The sequence below is a fragment of the Protomyctophum parallelum genome (assembly GCF_964188405.1).
Source record: "Protomyctophum parallelum genome assembly, chromosome: 13".
In the NCBI taxonomy this organism is placed as follows: domain Eukaryota; kingdom Metazoa; phylum Chordata; class Actinopteri; order Myctophiformes; family Myctophidae; genus Protomyctophum; species Protomyctophum parallelum.
In genome coordinates, this window is record NC_139708.1 from 7,968,184 (window position 1) to 7,987,447 (window position 19,264).

General features: G+C 43.4%; 1 protein-coding gene across 4 annotated transcripts in view; it reads left to right on the forward strand.

The window, feature by feature from the left end:
* The first annotated feature begins 4,900 nt into the window (after positions 1–4,900).
* kpnb1 (karyopherin (importin) beta 1) overlaps positions 4,901–19,264 on the forward strand; it is a 28,476-nt gene continuing 14,112 nt past the window's right edge. The window contains exons 1-12 of one of the 4 annotated variants that reach the window (XM_083780177.1): positions 4,901–5,481; positions 6,650–6,708; positions 9,747–9,929; positions 10,204–10,404; positions 10,905–11,057; positions 12,898–12,966; positions 13,134–13,223; positions 13,522–13,638; positions 14,314–14,415; positions 14,775–14,999; positions 17,156–17,347; positions 18,644–18,774. In XM_083780177.1, coding sequence (XP_083636303.1) covers positions 5,442–5,481; positions 6,650–6,708; positions 9,747–9,929; positions 10,204–10,404; positions 10,905–11,057; positions 12,898–12,966; positions 13,134–13,223; positions 13,522–13,638; positions 14,314–14,415; positions 14,775–14,999; positions 17,156–17,347; positions 18,644–18,774 — 1,562 coding nt within the window. In that variant the 5' untranslated portion in view covers positions 4,901–5,441. The remainder of the gene's footprint in view (positions 5,482–6,649; positions 6,709–9,746; positions 9,930–10,203; positions 10,405–10,904; positions 11,058–12,897; positions 12,967–13,133; positions 13,224–13,521; positions 13,639–14,313; positions 14,416–14,774; positions 15,000–17,155; positions 17,348–18,643; positions 18,775–19,264) is intronic. The other 3 variants (XM_083780178.1, XM_083780179.1, XM_083780180.1) reach the window with 3 other exon arrangements.

The following is a 19,264-nucleotide window of genomic DNA, read 5'->3' on the forward strand; positions in this document are numbered from 1 at the left end:
AGGGGGCTTGTGATGTTCCGACATGTTTGCAATCTGTTAACAGCTTTAATAGAGAAATAGATAAAGTCTAATTACATGATTCTATAGGTTCTTGACTTCATGTTCAAATTTGGATCCCCAGACTAGTGCACTGCAAAACCAGTTACTTGAAACCATAGACTGTAAAAGAAATTGCTTGAAAACCATTCACAGACATGACAGTACAATAATAGGACACTTTGGAAAATGAAATGACTGTTCCAATCATTGTTTTCTAGGTTGTGAATACATTTTCGAGAGAGCTGAGAGGCCGCCTTAGGGTGCACTGAAACAAAAGTCCCAGGTTCACTCCCTGGTCCAGGTGTGTCCCTGGCTGCTCCGTATCACAGGGGCCAAAACCCAAACTTTTTAGGCCTAGAGCCCTAGACCCAAAAGATAAATATGTCCCTGGTACCCAAAGTAGTGTGGTGCCCCCTATGGATGAAAATGGAATCCACCCTCGACATGTGATTCAAATTTGGGGTGGATTAGATATTCCGTTTGTGATTTGTGGCATTCTTTGCAAAATAGGCCCCGCCCCCTCCCACTAACTTCAGAAGACGATTACGGCCGAACGATACGGACGATCAAAACTCTGCCTGTGGTGTTTTAATTGGGTACGTCCAGAGATCATGTGTACCACTTTTTGTGAGATTTGGACAAAATCTGTAGGTGGAGGAGCACAAAGTGTGTTTTGAAGAAAATTCTAAATGGCGGAAATTCCGGAAAATCAATCCTATTCCTGACGCAAATGGGCGTGGTCTATATGGGGAGATAAGTCATGAGCCAAGGAATCCAGGGAAAAGGAAATACGGTTCAAGAGTTATAGGCCAAAAGGTATAGGGCGGCTGTTATAGCGCCACCATGAGGCTGACCGATGTAATTATATGTTAATTCATTTTTGTAATTATTAACCTCCCCTCTAAGTGCTGTAACTATAGCGCTTACATAGTCTCTGAGAAAAACATACTTGAATGTGAGTTTTCGCATTCAATATTCTCATTCCCATTCATGTCAATGGGGAAATTTAATGCATGAATAAATTAATATCAATGAAACTATACAACATATTTCTTAGCATAAAGCAAGCACACGATTCCTGATGAAGCTGGTCGATTTTAACCTGACACCGCCAGAATAATAATGTCAAATCTGGGAATACATTTCTTACCAAGAACTTTCTTCACCAATGTGTTTGTAAAGGTGTCTACATTTGGGCAAGACTTCAAATCATGAATATCGTGATTATTTCAAACTTTTCCCTCGATTACGATTAATGAACAATTATTTTAAAAATAGAAAAAAAAGCAGATCTTAATAAATAGCAGATCTGCAAACTCTATTGGAATTTATTTTTTACGATAGTTTTAAAAATAGAAAAAATATAGATCTGCAAGCTCTATTAGAACCTATTCGAATTTTTCATGTCGATTCATTGACATAAAATAAAAATAAAAACATCCCCAAAATAATCTGCATCTTCAATTTACTTGCATGAGCTTTACATTGAGTGAAATTGCGTTGCTAGGGAACAGCTTTGGGTCCACGTTTATTTCCTGTCAGCTATTTATATTCACAAACACTACAACACAAAATAAACGTGGACCCAAGTAGGCCTATATAACAGAGGAGACTTGTGGGTTGATGGTAGCCTGGGTTCCAGCCTGATTCACTGCATTCTGCGGATCTGAAAATATCACAGGCTATAGGACAGGTTGACGGTAGTGTGAGTGATTTCCTATTGGCCTTATCTTTAAGAAACATGGCATTTCGTATCACCTTTATGCGGACGATTCGCAAATATACATGCCCCTTAAAAAGGACAATAACGGCTCCCTGAAACCTCTGCTTGACTGTCTAAGTGACATCAAGGCATGGATGGCTCTTCATTTTCTAAGTGTCAACGAAAGTAAAACGGAGGTTATAGTGTTTGGACCTAGCGGTCCTGGTATCGTTCCCACTGACCTAGGTTCCCTGCAGCCATATGTGAAACCTGTGGTCTCAAACCTTGGCGTCAAACTAGACAATGCCCTTAAACTTGACAAACAGGTCAATGCGGTAGTTAGCTCTAGTTTCTATCATCTGAGGCTGCTGGCCAAAATCAAGTCTGTGCTATCTTTTAGCGATTTTGAGCGGGTTATCCATGCCTTCATATCTATGCGGTTGGACTACTGTAATGCTTTGTACGCTGGTTTAAACCAAGCCTCCCTTGCTCGACTCCAGCTAGTCCAAAACTCAGCCGCTCGTCTACTCACAGGTACTCGCAGACGTGAGCATATCACACCTGTCTTGGCCTCCCTTCATTGGCTCCCTGTCCGCTTCAGAGTGGATTTTAAAATGATTTTATTTGTCTTTAAATCTATATGGTCTGGCTCCTCTGTATGTGTCTGACCTTATTGAGGTTTACTGTAGGCTTATACTCCTTCTAGGTCACTGCGGTCTGAGGGCCAGCTAAACCTCAGGGTCACAAAGAAGACCCGCTTAAAGTCCAGAGGCGACCGAGCCTTTTCTGTTGTAGCCCCCAAACTATGGAACGCACTCCCCCTCCATCGAGACCTTTAAATCTCGCCTAAAGACCCACCTCTTTACCTTGGCTTTTAACCCCGCTTGAGTTCCATCGGTCCTTGTATATGTTTCGTCTCACTGTGATGCTGTTGTTTTTCTGTAATGTGTCTCAGTTGTTGTCACTGTTTGTACTTTGTTTTCTCGCTGTTGTTTTTCTGTGTGGTATAGCTTTAGTGCACTCGCAATGCATTTTTCCCATAGGCTTTTCTTAAAGTATTTATTTAAAGACGGTTACGCCGCGGACAAAGCCAACTCGGATCGTGACAAATCATGACAATGAACACAATATTTTGGGACGATCAAATCATTAGAAAGAAGAAAATAAAGGCAGGAGACAACACTATTTGTTTTATTTTTCTCCTGTACAGCACTTTGTAAACGCTGAGTTTTAAAACATGCTATATAAATAAAGTGGATTGGATTGGATTTGTACTTTTTTTAGGAGAGGCTGGGGCTCTGTATTGTGGCAGTGATCATTGCTGTGGAGACAATGGAGTGTTTTTTCAGTGTCTGTGTCAGGGTTCAGTGGACAGAGAGTACGCTTGGACTCAAGTTAATTTCCTGGCAGCTACTGATAATTATTAAAACACTGCAACAGGAAATACATGTTTTTTTTTTTTTTTCAAAATGTTTTAATTTAAAAGGTCTATAAAGTTTGTTTATGTGAGGTGCTCTCTCAGCCTACATGTGACCATTTGAGAATACCTTAATATAATTGATGATTTTTCAGGTCTTAATTGTCCCTATGAAGAACCAACTGTCAAAATTGTGGACCATAATCCTCTTTAATCACTTGACTATAAGTCAGTTTGGGTCAACAACCACTGGTCATAAATCTGTCTCCCCCGGCTAAACTGAGATAAGATAAGTAACCTAAAGATAACATATATGAAGATCATAACACTGACCTCATCAAACCCTGGATGGATAGCCAAACATTGAGAAGACTGAATCATCAGCTAGATCTATATGGAGCCGGACAGCAACTCATACATCTCCCAAAGCGCCAGCGCTCGCCCAGCAGTCTGCCGTCACCGGTCACCCAGGCGGACCAAATCATTAGAAAGAAGAAAATAAAGGCAGGAGACAACACTATTTGTTTTGTTTTTCTTCTTATAAATTATTTGATCGGCCCAAAACATTGTGTTCATTGTCATGATTTGTCACGATCCGAGTTGGCTTTGTCCACGGCGTAACCGTCTTTAAATAAATACTTTAAGAAAAGCCTATGGGAAAAATGCATTGCGATTAATTTCCTGTGCCACTCATCGTTCTGAAAGGGGGAGGGACTGCGATGCTCTAGGAGTCTAGAGAGAGAGAGAGAGAGAGAGAGAAATTAGAGAATTAATAAAGGATATTGTAAAACTGGATGTTTATGAAATGAAATGTGCTGAAATATTTTACAATTATTTGTAGCAGCATCAGCAGCCTAAAAGCAAGAAACTAACTGACGCACATGTGCGCAAAGAGCAACCAAACCAATGCGGTCGCGCGGGAACAGCAAAGAATGGTCATGTGACTATGGCCACCCCAGAGAGAAGGACGGAAGTCCCGCCCTTCCCATATCCTTAACCTAATAAACTGCACCAAATGCACAAAACTATCTAAACTGGATTAAAGTTAATTAATTAACCACCCCATGCATAAACTAAATCTAATCAATTAACCACTTTAACCCTATTTTGTACTTTGTCTATTTGAAAATAGCAGATCTACAAGCTACAAGTTGTGAGCTTATTTATAAGTGTGCTATTTTTAGAAGAAAACAATCTGAAGAATTTAGAAAACTTTAGGAAAGAAAAAAAAGGGGAATGTTTGGTATGCCAGAGCGGTTAAACCCATGCCTAAACTTCATTTAGAAACAAATGAACATCTTTAGGAAACATAATATGAAAGTGTTTGAAATGTTTTAGATGGCAGGGGGTTGGCATGCTCGCCAGGTCATAACTTAATTTAACCCCATGCTAAAACTTAATTTAGGATGAAAAAAATGCTAGGAAAAACAATTCTGAAAATGTTATAGCCTTGGATCAACAGCCTATATATGTATTTGATCGATTTTGATATTTGCATAGATGGATCGTATTTTATTGATTTTGATATTTGCATGTATGCTAATATCAAAATCAAATTGTGCATTATGACATGACAGCCTTGATCCAAGGTTAATGTTAAGGGGGGGGGGGGGTGAAAAGAAATGTTAAAGAATAAAGACATGCCTAAACTTAAAGCGGGACTTCCGTCCTTTTCTAAAGCTGCCTGTCTGTATAGTAAACCAACGACCGCAGAGAGAGGAGCGCCATATCCTTCCGCCGGGGAGACAACGTGCGGCCCTTTTAGTTTCCCTCCCTGCCTACCGAGGAGCGACACACACAGACAGGATGCGAACAGGCAGCCCCGCTGCTCCGAAAACACGCCATTTGGTCCTGCAGCTCGTGTTCACGTTTACTATCCCACGTTCACAGTAGAGCAAGAAGAACCCCCCCCCGACCGTCAACTGAGTCGGACGTGCCGGCCCGGGGACGAGTGAGTGGACACGCCGTTCTAGTCGCCGGGTGTCTTTTTTATTTCCGCCGCCGACTTATATCATCATCATCATCATCCACGTTTCCCCCGTTAGTTAGTTAGTTAACGAGGAAAGCAAAGCGGCGTCGGGGCTAGAAGGAAATCTAATCCGGTTTGAGTTGTTGCGCGGCAATCGAAACTGTTAGCGGTTAGCCCCCCCGTTAGCATAGCGACGAGTTGACTGACTTCACCACCCACCCCCCGGATAAGAAGCAGCAGCGCACCACAGCAAAGCAAGAAGTAGCCCGAAGCAGAGCGGCCGCTGTTACCGTACACCGACCCGGGGATCAAGGATGGAGCTCATCACAATCCTCGAGAAGACCGTCTCTCCAGGTGACAACCATGTGTCCATTTGTGTCCGAGAGCAGTCGACAGGAACCCGGCTTTAGTGGCCACTGGCCCCGCGTTCAACTGTCGCTGCGAGACGAAGTGGGGAAAGTTGGGAGAGCCGGGTTGAAGGGAGTGCTAAGTTTGTTAGCACGTCGATGCTATAGCCGGGATTTATACGCGTCCGTTGGCCTGTGTCGCGCAAGCGGAAAACGGCCGATCTACAAGCCCGCAGCGCGTGGCGATCGCCACGCGCTGCGGGCTTGTAGATCGGCTGTTTTTCGCTTGCGCTACGCCGGGCGCGCAACTATGTTGCTGCTAGCTAACTAGCCACACACGGCCTGCTCGCTGCGGGATGCGGCTCCATGATGCTAACACGCTAACCGCCGTGGCTGAGTGGAGGGGTGCGGGTTGTCGAACATGCGTTGTGTTTTGGCGGTGGAAGGTCTGACACACGCAACAAGAGAGGGCTGTGTCAAAGCCCCTCCGTCTGATATAATAAATGTCAGTAAATCAACGGGGTTGTTGCGGCTTGACGTGACTAAGCGTGATTCTTGTGACAGCTGCATTGCATGATTGCACTACTAGTCGTAGCAGCCATGGCGACCCACACCCTGCCTGCCCATGCTGGTGTTGTGTGTGTTAGCTAGTATGGTTAGCTGGTTAGCGGGCTGTTGATGTGCAAATGAAGTCGGCCCTTTCCCTCTGCTAACTTTAAGCACCTAAAAAGTGACTATTACATCATTCGAAATTATATATGCCGACCCCAACAACGCTGTGTTGTCTGGTTTAAACGGCGGTGTGTCGTTGATATTTGAACCGGTTTTGTGTTGATCACTGTAAAGACTAATCAGGTTAAAAAGTTGACTCGGCTAGCTGAGGGTCTGGATGGATGGAAGCATGTTACTTGGCACCAGAACCCGTCTCTCATCCATCCTTGCGTGTAATGTCATGTTTCAGTGTAAATGGATCCAACCCACAACTGAATGGAATTCACAACTAAATCACACTAGCGGGGCTCATGAACAACACGAGACGCCCTACATCTGTGGCGGTCCGACTGTTTCAGTTTCGGTACTACTGTCACAGACAAGCATGCTTAGCTAGCATTTTTTCAGCTAGCTAAATTAGCTAGCATTACATTGAGTAACCCCGACCCATCTCTCTCTCTCAGATCGAAATGAATTGGAAGCGGCACAGAAGTTTCTGGAGCAGGCAGCGATTGAGAACCTGGTCAGTACTGTGGTTATTTTGGGGGCGTATAATGTGTGTGTGTGTATATACATTTATATTTTTACTGCTGATGTGAAAGTAGGTTAGCGCCACAAGTATGGTGGCCAGATTGAGGACTCCGCTAGCTAGCAGACAGTGAGTGACCCGCCCGGCTTTTCCATGGGCTGGGCCCTCCCTCCCTTCCTCGCCACACACCCCACCTACACACGATGGCTGACTAGCGAAACGAGACCCACACATTACACACTACACACAGAGTTCTATACACACGCACAGAGAGTTAGACATCAGTTTGAGCAGTGAATGAAAGGAGACAGCCCAAGCTTGCTAGCGTTAGCATTCCATGGCAGATGCACCCCAATCCCACCAGGGAAGGGCTGGAGCTTGTAGGCTGCAACACCCTATTTCCTCTTAGGTTCAAATAAATGTACTGTCCAAGTAATATCTGCATCTCTAGTATAGTTACCCCACTCCTGTACCATAGTTGCCCCATATACAAGTTCTATGTAAATAATATACTGTGACATTTGGATATACAGACCTCCACAGAGTTTTGGCCTACTGGTTAATTAGGCCAGCTGTTAATTGACCTTAACCTCTGATTGACATGGTTATACGTTTTATGGAGAAATGGGTGGATTGAGTCTCCAGCATACAACGTAACAGTAGACGGTGACGCAAGAAAATTGAGCATATTTGGGTGCATGGGACTTTTCATTTCTAAATCAGATTTCAGTTTTTTTCCTTTGTAGAGTAGATGTAATTAATGTGAGACATGAATGCCGGACATGCTGGTAAATTATTGCTGTGGCAGTTGAGTTTATTCACTCATTACGCACTCTGGCAGGTGACGTACCACCACACAGGTAATATATCTAGCGTTAACCACTGTCAATCTAGTGTCCATATTTTGTGCATGTCATAATGGCCACGTTTTTCCAAAGACGGCAGATCTACAACAAAACGTGTTAATAATATGGCTTACTAGTACAATGCCAAAATAACAGTTTTGGGATAATGATCCACTGTGGCTCCAGACCAAAATGCCCAGATTCGTGCCTATCAATGGAAGTCCTCCTTATGGATTGACTTCACTTGAAAAGTGCATGACAATGTTCTAGTCAGCAACAGTCGAAAGCATTAGACAGGAGATGGCAGGGGAGGCCGAGTTGTAAGACAAACCAACGCAGCGTTTTCTGTGGCTTTTAGAGGCCTGGTTGGTAACGCAGCCAAGAGGGTGGGTGGGTGGCCTAAGCTTAAGCCTTAAGGGATGCATGTTTTTGTTAAAAGAAGAGCATGCTGCATTCTGGAGAAAGAAATGTGACACTCATTCAGAAAGTAACATACCAGGGAAAACATAAAGGATTGTGTTTTTATTAGGTTGGACATGACCTGAAAAAGTAGCTTAAAAATAAGTTTGGTTGAATGCCTGAAATAAATGTAACCAGGTTGCACATGAGGGAAGAGGAAGTAAAGCACAGAAAAGAGCTACTGTATTTGCATAGTCATCTAGGCCGACTTGTCATATTCTCCATTAGCATAGACGGAGTAAGCACAACATATCCTTACCATGGTTACATGATGTAACTCAAAAGGTGGGCAAGAAATAATTTCAAAATTGATGATTCAAAATATGTCTCATTGACTTACATTGTACGTGTACGGCAAGACCACTCTAATGCTGGTTCTTTAGCCCATAAACGAACACAAACCAGCTGCTTCTGACATTGTAGAACACCACCAACCCCAGCACTGCTTGTTTGTCAACTTCCTGTTGATTTTATTCGAAGATCTGGATCCACTTCCGTGGATACAATTCAGTTTTTTCCCTAATAAAAAAAAGTAAGAGTAACATCTAACTATAAATCCACCAAGTCTCGACTCTCCGTGTGTACGTCTGTAATCCACACAACTCGAGAACAGACATAATCATTCCAAGTAGGCCAGTGCCCAACGGGGACCACCGTAGAGGCCCCACGGGAACCTCTAGTATTTGAAATGATCAATTTCTAGCCAATTGAGAAATTATTTTTGATTTCTTGCCCACCTTTTGTTGCATCATGGCAAAGTAACCACAACACTCAAACCTCTGCAAAGTGGCCTTAAAGCTCACAATAAAAAATGTATTCATCCATTACAACACAGTGAACACATAATGTCTTGGGAGCTTGTAGATTGGCTATTTTCAAGAGAAGATATTTGGTGCACAGGGGGAAAAGTAGTGGGTCAAGTACAGACCCTTGGGAGACCCCGGGCAAGGAAGGATGGTGTTAAGTGGTTAACGCTCTGAAAAGCAGCTATCAGCTAGTGTACATTAGGTCAAACATAAGGGGGTTAGTAGCTACTTTGACATGCAACCTAATCGTTTAATAAGACGTATGTTAACTTATTATAGAATACCTTAAACCCCAGGGGGGTCCAGGGGGAAAATCGGAGTTGGAACTGCAGACCAATTGGGTCTCCTTTGACCCGCTGAGCGCTGTTCAGAGGTGGACAGCCTTGCAGGATTTGGTATCTTTTCTATATAGATGGAGTCACTGACCTCTGCATGTCATTGGACCTCACCCTTACCTTCACTGTAGTAGGAAACGAGGCAGAGCATAATAAAAATGTTATGCAGCGGTGGTGCTAGATATTTATGGCTTTAGCTAGTGAGGGCCCTCTGTGAAGCAGTCTATTGCTGTGGAGGATGGAGATGTGTGTAATGTTTGTCCATATACAATATATACAGTATATGATGACAAGCTTGTGTGAATACAGCTCACTGTTTTATACACCCAGCAGTACAGTGGCGAGATAATATGTATACCGGTACATGAATATGTGACTCCTCCGCTTATCTGTCCCCTACTCTCTGCTGTGTTCATGCAGAGTCCATCTTATATTTGACCTCCTTTTTGCACATCCTCTCATCTCATGCTGTCACCCCATGCTTTCTACTCTTCCTTTCCACTTCTCCCTTTGCCCTCTACCGCCTCACAGAAAAGCACTCTTATCCTTTTGTCTCTAACAATGTTGCCTTTCACCTCCCCATCCAGCCGACCTTTCTGGTGGAGCTGTCCAAGGTCCTAGCCAACCCAGGTAACACCCAGGTGGCTCGTGTGGCAGCCGGCCTGCAGGTGAAGAACTCCCTGACCTCCAAAGACCCAGACGTCAAGACCGGCTACCAGCAGAGATGGCTGGCCATCGATGCCAACGCGCGCCGCGAGATCAAGAACTTTGTAAGGAAGCATGATGTGTTTACGTTTTAATCTATGTGGTGGCAGAGTACCTCATATGTTTTGTAATAAAAGCAAAGCTAGTAATGATGGTGAGTTTGTCTGGTCCATGATGATAAATCATGCACCACGCTGAAAGTGTGATGTATAACTTAACCATTGTATCTGAGACCTATACACAGTTTAAGATTTTTACATGGTGACCAATGTCCATTTTCTACCTTGTGTAAAAATATATATGTGTGTATCTGATCGCCATCTCCATCTGTCACCACAGGTTCTCCAGACTCTAGGTACAGAGACATACAGGCCCAGCTCTGCGTCTCAGTGTGTGGCAGGGATCGCCTGCGCCGAGATCACAGTGAGCCAGTGGCCCGAGCTCATCCCCCAGCTGGTGGCCAATGTAACCGACCCCGCCAGCACTGAACACATGAAGGAGTCTACATTGGAGGCCATTGGATACATTTGCCAGGACATAGTGAGTACAGCCGCCCCACACAAATATACACCCGTTTGACGGCTATATACTGGCAGACAACTGACGTCAGTTCCTCTGCCTGTTGTGAGTGCTTCAGTGTGGATTTTATGATGTCACAGAGTGAAACAGGGGTCCACTTCACCCAGGAGACATAGACGGCAGGGCCCATCTACTGTAGTCTGTTTGGTTTTGCTGGACCCCACAACTGGCCTTTCTTCTGACCTTTTACACATTGTGACTTCCATCTGTTACTATCACTATATCTTAATATCTTGTTGACAGATTTTCCAAACATCCCATATTGGTTGGGCTAAAATAGTTAGTCGATTTGGGGCGTGCCTTTTCTGCAAGATATTTCCTGTTGGATTATTTAGATGTTGCTACTCTCTCCCTCATGAAAATAAATGAAACAATGAATCCCCCCACCACACACACACACACACACACACACACACACACACACACACACACACATGTCTAACATGCTGCTGTGTGTTCAGGACCCAGAGCAGCTGCAGGACAATGCCAACCAAATCCTGACAGCCATCATCCAGGGAATGAGGAAGGAAGAGCCCAGCAACAATGTCAAACTGGCAGCAACCAACGCCCTGCTCAACTCACTGGAGTTCACCAAAGCCAACTTTGACAAGGAGGTAAGGAGCTAGTTGTCTCCACCAGGCCGAAGGCATGGTGAGAGAGTATGTTTTGCACTCCGTCCGTGTGTGTGTGTGCGTACGTCCGTCCGTCCGTTACCAGCTAATCTCTGGCACCGTTAACTTGGTCCGTACCAAATTTTGCATGCACTCCCCCAAACTTTCCAGAACGGCCTGTTATAGTGCCACCAGGAGGCCAACTTTTGAAAAAACAATTTTTTTTATATTACTACTCCAGATTATGTCCACAAATCCCGCAAATCTTTACACACTATCTTTATAGTCATGTGTTCAAGAACAAAGAACAAAAAGCCTCAAATCATGAACGCTGCGTGCAATTTACGTGAAATCTTTCAGACTTAACTACTAGGCTGAGGAATATATCCCACCCTTTTCACATTGGCCTGTTATAGCGCCACCAACAGGTGGAACAAAATGCCTCAAATCATCCAATTGCCATCCAAGGCGTAATAAGAAATGGCACCCTTTCCACATTGGCCTATTATAGCGCCACCAGGAGACCACAATAGGGATGTCAGTAACGGATAGTTTCCCAGCCGGTTAGCCGACAGGATTAACCGGGTCATTAACGGATAGTGGTTGATTTTTTTCATTTTTTTAATAGGCTACCCCAAATGTAATATGCATGTAGGCTACATGATTAAAGTTGGTAGACGAATGGTATACATTTATTTATGCTCCTTTTTTAAAAGACAAACAAAAAAGCAACATTTAACAATATAAATAAATTGTTGTAGGCTTAATCATCAATAAACAACGCATCGCATCTGCATGATGCATGCATCTGCGCGTCTACAGTACAGAGGTCCGCCGTACAGGACCTGACGGTTCTAGTCCAAAACATAAATAAATCCAGTCCAGATCTGAGCAACCTATACCTATAAAGCCACTGGACGCATGGGCTAAGCCTTTTTTTTTTATTATTAAGGGAGATCAGCATGCATGTCACAGTGTTCTGTTTGTTGACTTTTCGCTGACGAGAAAACCCTCAAACATCGATGGCACATGGCTAACTTGATAGCTGTAATGGTTGAGGAGGAGGAGGAAGCGGCAGCGGCTGTAAACGTTCTCCCTCCAGGCCAAATGGCCAATAATGGAATTAATAATGCCAAGTAGGTCTCTGCATTTATATGGTCGACATGTGTTCATCTCGTCTCGCTGTCACTCGCTTACATTTCGACTACCGCAAAGCTACCCTTGTAGCCAACTAGCCAGAAGTACAACAGAGAACTTTGGGACATTGAGGGGGCAGAAAACCGAGCCCGAGCGCTGTTCATGCAGCCTGGAGTGTGACAAGCTGGGCGGCGCAAATAAGAACAATTTTAGGCATGTGTGCAACATGACAACTGTTTTAAAGTATTGTACAGTGACAAGTACAGTCTCTGTAATGTTTATGTTGTACTATTACTAAAAACGATCTAAAATAAAGGGATTTAAGATCAGAACACTTATTTATTATTATGCAAATTAACCGTTAAAGCTGATAAAAATATCCGGATGTTTCTTAACGGTCGGCTAACCGGTTAGCTGGTTAACCCCTGACATCCCTAGACCACAACCTGACCTGCCCTGGTGGAGACCTGTGCCCCGAGGGGCACTTTATCTAGTGTTGTCTCTGCATTATGTCCTTTTACCTTTTCACAGTATATGTTATTGGGTTTGGTCAGTGGTTAAACCACTATTACCTTTTCACAGTATATGTTAATGGGTTTGGTCAGTGGTTAAACCACTATTACCTTTTCACAGTATATGTTAATGGGTTTGGTCAGTGGTTAAACCACTACTTTTAACGGTTTTCTTATGCGTTTGTGTGTTGCAGACAGAAAGACACTTCATAATGCAGGTGGTGTGTGAAGCAACCCAGTGTCCCGACACCAGAGTGAGTACCGTGAGTACACGATGTAACCCAGCTAATGGAGGAGAGAATACAGATGTGTCACTGGGAGAACTTTAAACTGGTTCCATTGTGTGTTTTTTGCTGTGAGGGTGATTTCATTAATGTTGGACCTCATCCATCCATTGTATTTGTCGTTACCTGTCTTGTTTGTCGTATAGGTGCGAGTGGCGGCCTTACAGAACTTGGTGAAGATCATGTCTCTGTATTACCAGTACATGGAGACCTACATGGGCCCTGCTCTCTTTGCGGTGAGACACGGCGTACCTCATCAACCTCTACTTTTAACCCATTCTGACCTGAGATCAGATTCATACGAGGTTTCCACTGGACACACACTGGTCTGATTAAATCAGCATAGAAAAGAATCTTGTGGTTTCTTCTGGTCTTTGGGAGTGCGATGCTGTCGAGCTGCTGTCATAACGGATCATTTTCTTTATAGACTAAAATCAGAGTAAACTATTGCAGAATAACAATTGGTGTAACAAATGAGCGATAGAACTCTGTGCCCCTCTGTACTTTACTGTCTTCTCTCCTCCTCCTCCCCAGATCACCATAGAAGCCATGAAGAGTGACATAGACGAGGTGGCCTTACAGGGCATTGAGTTCTGGTCCAACGTCTGTGATGAGGAGATGGACCTAGCTATCGAAGCCTCTGAGGTGTGTGTGAGTTACTTTTTTGGTTTTTTTAAGACGTCTCTCCAGCTCTTTTTCTCATACTGTCCTACTGACGTCTGTTCCTCTGCCTGTTGTGAGTTCTACAGTGTGGATTTTATGACGTCACAGAGTGAACCGGGGTCTACTTCACCCAGGAGGCGTAGATGGCAGGGCCTGTCTAACTGTAGTCTTTTTGGTTTTGCTTGACCCCACAAATGGCCTTTTGTCTGAATTTTAGACATGGTGACATGACATCCATCTATTCTGTTACTATCACTCACATTATTATTATGGTAAATCATGCATCCCGCCTTATGTGTGACATCTAACTTCAACCAATGTATCTAGGACTTGCATACACTTTCATGCTTGTTCAAAATGTTTATTATGATCAACTTATCTTGTTAGTGCTGTGTATTTACTGTTGAGGTTATTGAAAGCTGTAGAAAATATCTCTGAGCTTCTCAAAAGTGGAAAACACTTGGATTTTGTTGTGCTGTTGTACTGTTGGATTTATAAATGAGAGAACCAGCTCCAAGGGCTTTCTGGGGACAGCGTTGGAAAGCACCAACCTATTATTTACAGAACCTTAGCTGACTATATCTCTCCTCCAGCAGTGTTTACAGCATTACTCGTTAAAAGTCTTTGGTCTGTTCCTTTCCTTCCTTCCTTATCCAATGTTAGGCTTCGGAGCAGGGACGTCCCCCAGAGCATACCAGTAAATTCTATGCCAAAGGCGCCTTGCAGTACCTGGTCCCCATCCTCACACAGACACTCACCAAACAGGTAGGAACCATTATGTCTGTTAATACTTTGTCTCTCTCTCTTTCCCCGTCTGTCTGTCCAATATTCAATCACAACATTGCCAAAACAGACCCGTTAACATCTTCTGATACAGTGTATTGTTTTCAACATGTTCCTTCAAACTCTTGTTTGTTCTCACTCATGTGCCTCGTGCCACCCTACTCTTCTCTTATTGTCTGAACCTGCTGTGCTTACTCTTCACCTCATCCCTCTCTTTCTCTTCTGTTTCATTACAATTCAAAAGTGTAACTTAAATGACACGGTACAGTGGTCACATACACGCATCCAAAGAAAGCCCCAAAGTGAATGACCCGTTAAAACAACTCTCCCCACCCTCCCAGGATGAGAATGACGACGACGACGATTGGAACCCGTGCAAAGCGGCTGGTGTGTGTCTGATGCTGCTGGCCACCTGCTGTGAGGATGATGTGGTCCCCCATGTCCTGCCCTTCATCAAAGAGCACATCAAGCACCCTGACTGGCGTTACCGTGATGCCTCAGTCATGGCCTTCGGCTCCATACTGGAAGGACCTGAACTCAACCAGCTGAAGCCCCTAGTCATACAGGTGACCCGATTCATTAAGACTACTGTTGGTCCATAATATATGTATATTTCTATTCTATTTGATTTGTACACGGTTGGGGCCCGGGGCAATTGCTGCATTGCTGTGGTTATGTGACGCATGCTGCAGAGTTGAGCTCAGTGTCACAATGAATGTTATTTAGTTTTTTTGCTAGTGAAAGTTGCACGAGTGCATATGTTTGAAGTGAAATGTAAGCATACCATGAACACACTAATCAGTGTTGGTTGCCATCGTCATTTCTGTCGTGTTGTATTCTTCAGCTTGGAGCTATTAACCCATTCTGACCTGAGATCAGATTCACACGAGGTTTCCGCCGGACACACACTGGTCTGATCAACCCATTCTGACCTGAGATCAGATTAAAAAAAATGTCACAGTCGTTCTTCGATTTTTCAAAAATAGATAAAGCATAACATGATGCTAACACCAAAATGGGTGCCCGGTCAGAATGGGTTAATGTGATTTTGCGATTATAAATGAATGGCTTGAGTACTTGATATCAGCTGGAAAATGTAAGGGGAAATGATAATTATATATACATTTTTAGTGTTTTCACACAAGACGGACGCATAAACATTTGGAGTGGGATTGTGCTACTTCTCTATGCGGTAAAGCTAGCTGACCTATTTTCTAAGTCTCGTAATTTCGGCACATTTTGGATTTGAGTCGGGCGATGTGATGCAGCAGGCTAATTTGGAAGATGCATTGTGTGAGCAATAACACCGGCATAGGAATTCTATAGTGTCACTCTCGGTAGCATTATATTTGCAACATGCTTTTATGCACAAAGACCAGCTGTGCGGGAGGCTCCAGAAATAATACAGGCTCATTGCACAAATATAAATCTAAATATTTGGTATGAGAACAATGTTGATTCTCTTTTACCCATTATTTAACACTTTTCTAAAATCACTTTGCAATTTTGATTGTTTAACAGAACACTGTTTGTCCAAATGAGGTTTTGCATAATGCAATGCGATTGTTATAATTTATTGAGGCCTAGGTGTTGCTTGTGTCTTTTAACAAATTCATTAGCAGCATGGGAAGGAGCAAGTAGACATTTAACATTTTATTTCTACTGGTATAGTTGATTGTTATGGTTGTGACCAGCTAGTGATGCAGTATGATGGACACATGCATGTAGACCTGGGCTGTGCTAAATGTCAGATACTTGATGAATCTGAAGCAGTTAAGATTTCATTTGGTGCTTTTGCAGTTATTCACTTTATCAAAAGTACTTATTTAACCTTTTCTTGGCTATGTTCAGTTCGCACAGCATGAGATGTATGGTAATCTGTCTAAACACTTGAATGTCCTTGCTCTCCGTTTTTTTCTGTCTTTCTCTGGTAATCTATCAATTCCACAAATCACTGCGCGAGACTGTCTGTCCTCCTCGTATCTCGAAAGACTGAACGAATCGCTTTCACTTGCTGACACCCCAAGGGAGAACGGTGTTGAGTGTGAAGTCTGTTGTATCAGCGCTTCTCCATAAGTGGCATGTGCCACGATTCAATGCGAAGACATGGGTCTGCACTAGTATAACAATTTCACTTCCCCTAAATTGTTTTTACAGCATGCCTGTGCAGTAGTCTAGCTAGCAAGTCCATGAGGGTCAGTCTGTATCCGTTTGTCCTTTTTGTTTGTACTTTTATGCTGACATTCCATACTTCACAGCCCTACTCTTGTCTAAACCACAAGGAGCTTTTGTAATGAAGGCAAACCTAGTGATGTGGAGTTGTCTGGTCTATGATGATAAACCATGCACCACGCTGAACGTGTGATGTATAACATAACCATTGTATCTGAGACCTACACGCATGGTTTTTGAGATTCTTACACAAACGCTCCTGTTAACCCATTCTGACCTGAGATCAGATTCACACGAGGTTTCCACTGGACACACACTGGTCTGATTAACCCATTCTGACCTGAGATCAGATTCTAAAAAAAATGTCAGTCGTTCTTCGATTTTTCAAAAATAGCAGACCTACAAGCTCGTAGCGCGCCACTCGGTGGCGCGCTATGAGCTTGTAGATCTGCTATTTTTCAATAGCTAAAGCATAACATGATGCTAACACCAAAATGGGTTCCCGTTCAGTTAACTCAACTCTGTCCATTTGGTCTCTCCTTGTCCCCAGGCGATGCCCACCCTGATAGAGCTAATGAAAGACCCCAGTGTGGTGGTGAGGGACACCACGGCCTGGACAGTAGGCAGGATCTGTGAGCTGCTGCCTGAGGCAGCCATCAACGAGGTCTACCTGGCCCCCTTGCTGCAGTGTCTGATAGAGGGACTGGGGGCTGAACCCCGAGTGGCCTCAAATGTCTGCTGGGTAAGCAACACTGAAGATTACACAATGACACATTTAATCTATCCATTTTCATTACACTGTAATTATAAGATGGACTTAATTATTTTAACCCGTTTAGTCCCGAGGCTGAAAAAACGCCTTCAGAAAATCTTCAGTTTTTCATTCAAAAAAATGTAAATTGCACATGGCAACATCTAAAATGTCACAGCCGGTTTTAATTTAAAGGTACAACATATAGGCCTTCCGGCATTATGGGTTAAGATTGCTATACGACGACATGAAATACTACTATAACAAGAATATACCATTGGAAACCAGGGGACATGGTGGCATGGATGCAAAGCACCACTGTTTCGTTGCACCTCTGACCTGGCATCAGAACCGTAGGTTTAGGTTGAATATTCAACACGCTTGCTTTGCTGGGCTTGTAGTTGTCAAGCTACAGCTGCTGTTGTGCTGTGAGACAACCAATCTTACCGAAAGCCTTTCCTGTTCAACAGGGGCTAAAGCTAGGTAATCGGAAATAAAAACGCTGGGATGCTTTACTTCTTTGTTGAGAGAACAAACATTCCATAAGTCTCAGAAACCACAAGGTGCTTCAGTACCTCATACGTTTTGTAATGAAAGCAAAGCTAGTAATGATGGTGAGTTGTGTCTGGTCTATGATGATAAATCATGCACCACGCTGAAAATGTGATGTATAACTTAACCATTGTATCTGAGACCTCCCAGTACACACAGTTTTTGAGTGTGCATGTTACCATCAATGTATTAAAATGTCTTCATAGTTCTATGAAATCGACTTGATTCGTCTGAGCGCTTTAAAGTTAGGAGCACATGGAAGAAGGAAATCCCTCAATAATGTAACATGTTTTTTGCTCTGGTCACAGGTACATGTTGAGTGTCTAGTTATATGTAGGGCCACAGCCCTGTCATATTTAAAGCTACAGTGATATGGGTGACATTTATATTACACGTCTTACATTGAATGCCGGCTAACTTTAGAAGCACTGAAGACCAACAAAGTAATCACAAACTGGAAAATGACCTAGCAGTCCAGTCACAAACATGACTGACTTGAAGTAGGGTTGCAGCAGATGCAAGAAATTTGAATCGGTCGGTTACGCAACCATAACACATTATTTAATGCATCAAGATTACACAAGTGTTAAATAGAGAGTAGGTCCCTTCTTGAGCAGGGAGCACATGGTTCTGGGGAGAACAGAAGTGATTGCACTAGTGGTTGCATGCATGCTGAAATGTAAGACCACCTTACCACCTATACATAATGAATGAATGATTTGTTTGCTCCTCCAGGCCTTCTCCAGTCTGGCGGAGGCCGCCTACGAGGCCACGGACGCAGCCGAGGACCAGGAGGAGCCCGCCACATACTGCCTGTCTTCCTCCTTCGAAATCATTGTACAGAAACTGCTAGAGACCACAGACAGGTCAGACAGACGGGTCAGACAAACTCCCATACAGCAAAATACACTTTCCTGTTATCTTTAAAACGTCATGCTTTAAACGCCAGGCAGGTCACCCCCCCCCCCCCCCCCCCCCCCCCCCCAAAGAAAAACGGGGAAAGAAAAAACTTATTTTTGAATTTCTAAAATTATGTAAGACATACAGACAAATGACACACACAAAACTAACATTCTTCAATGGTATGCCATCTATCCAAAAGAATAGTTGAGCTTTTTGCCATGGAGATGTCTGCCATTATCCCAGTACAACAGAGCTCAACATCTTTCCAGAAATCATGACACGGTTACTCATGATAAAGCTCAAGTAATCTATTTTCATTCTGTGCATTATGAATTATTCTTTTTGTAATACTAATCGGTAATATGGTGGATTATGTTAATACAATATAACTTTGCTTATATTGTCATACAATGGGGGTGGTTGGTCTCTCAAATTGTCAAACACTTGAAACGG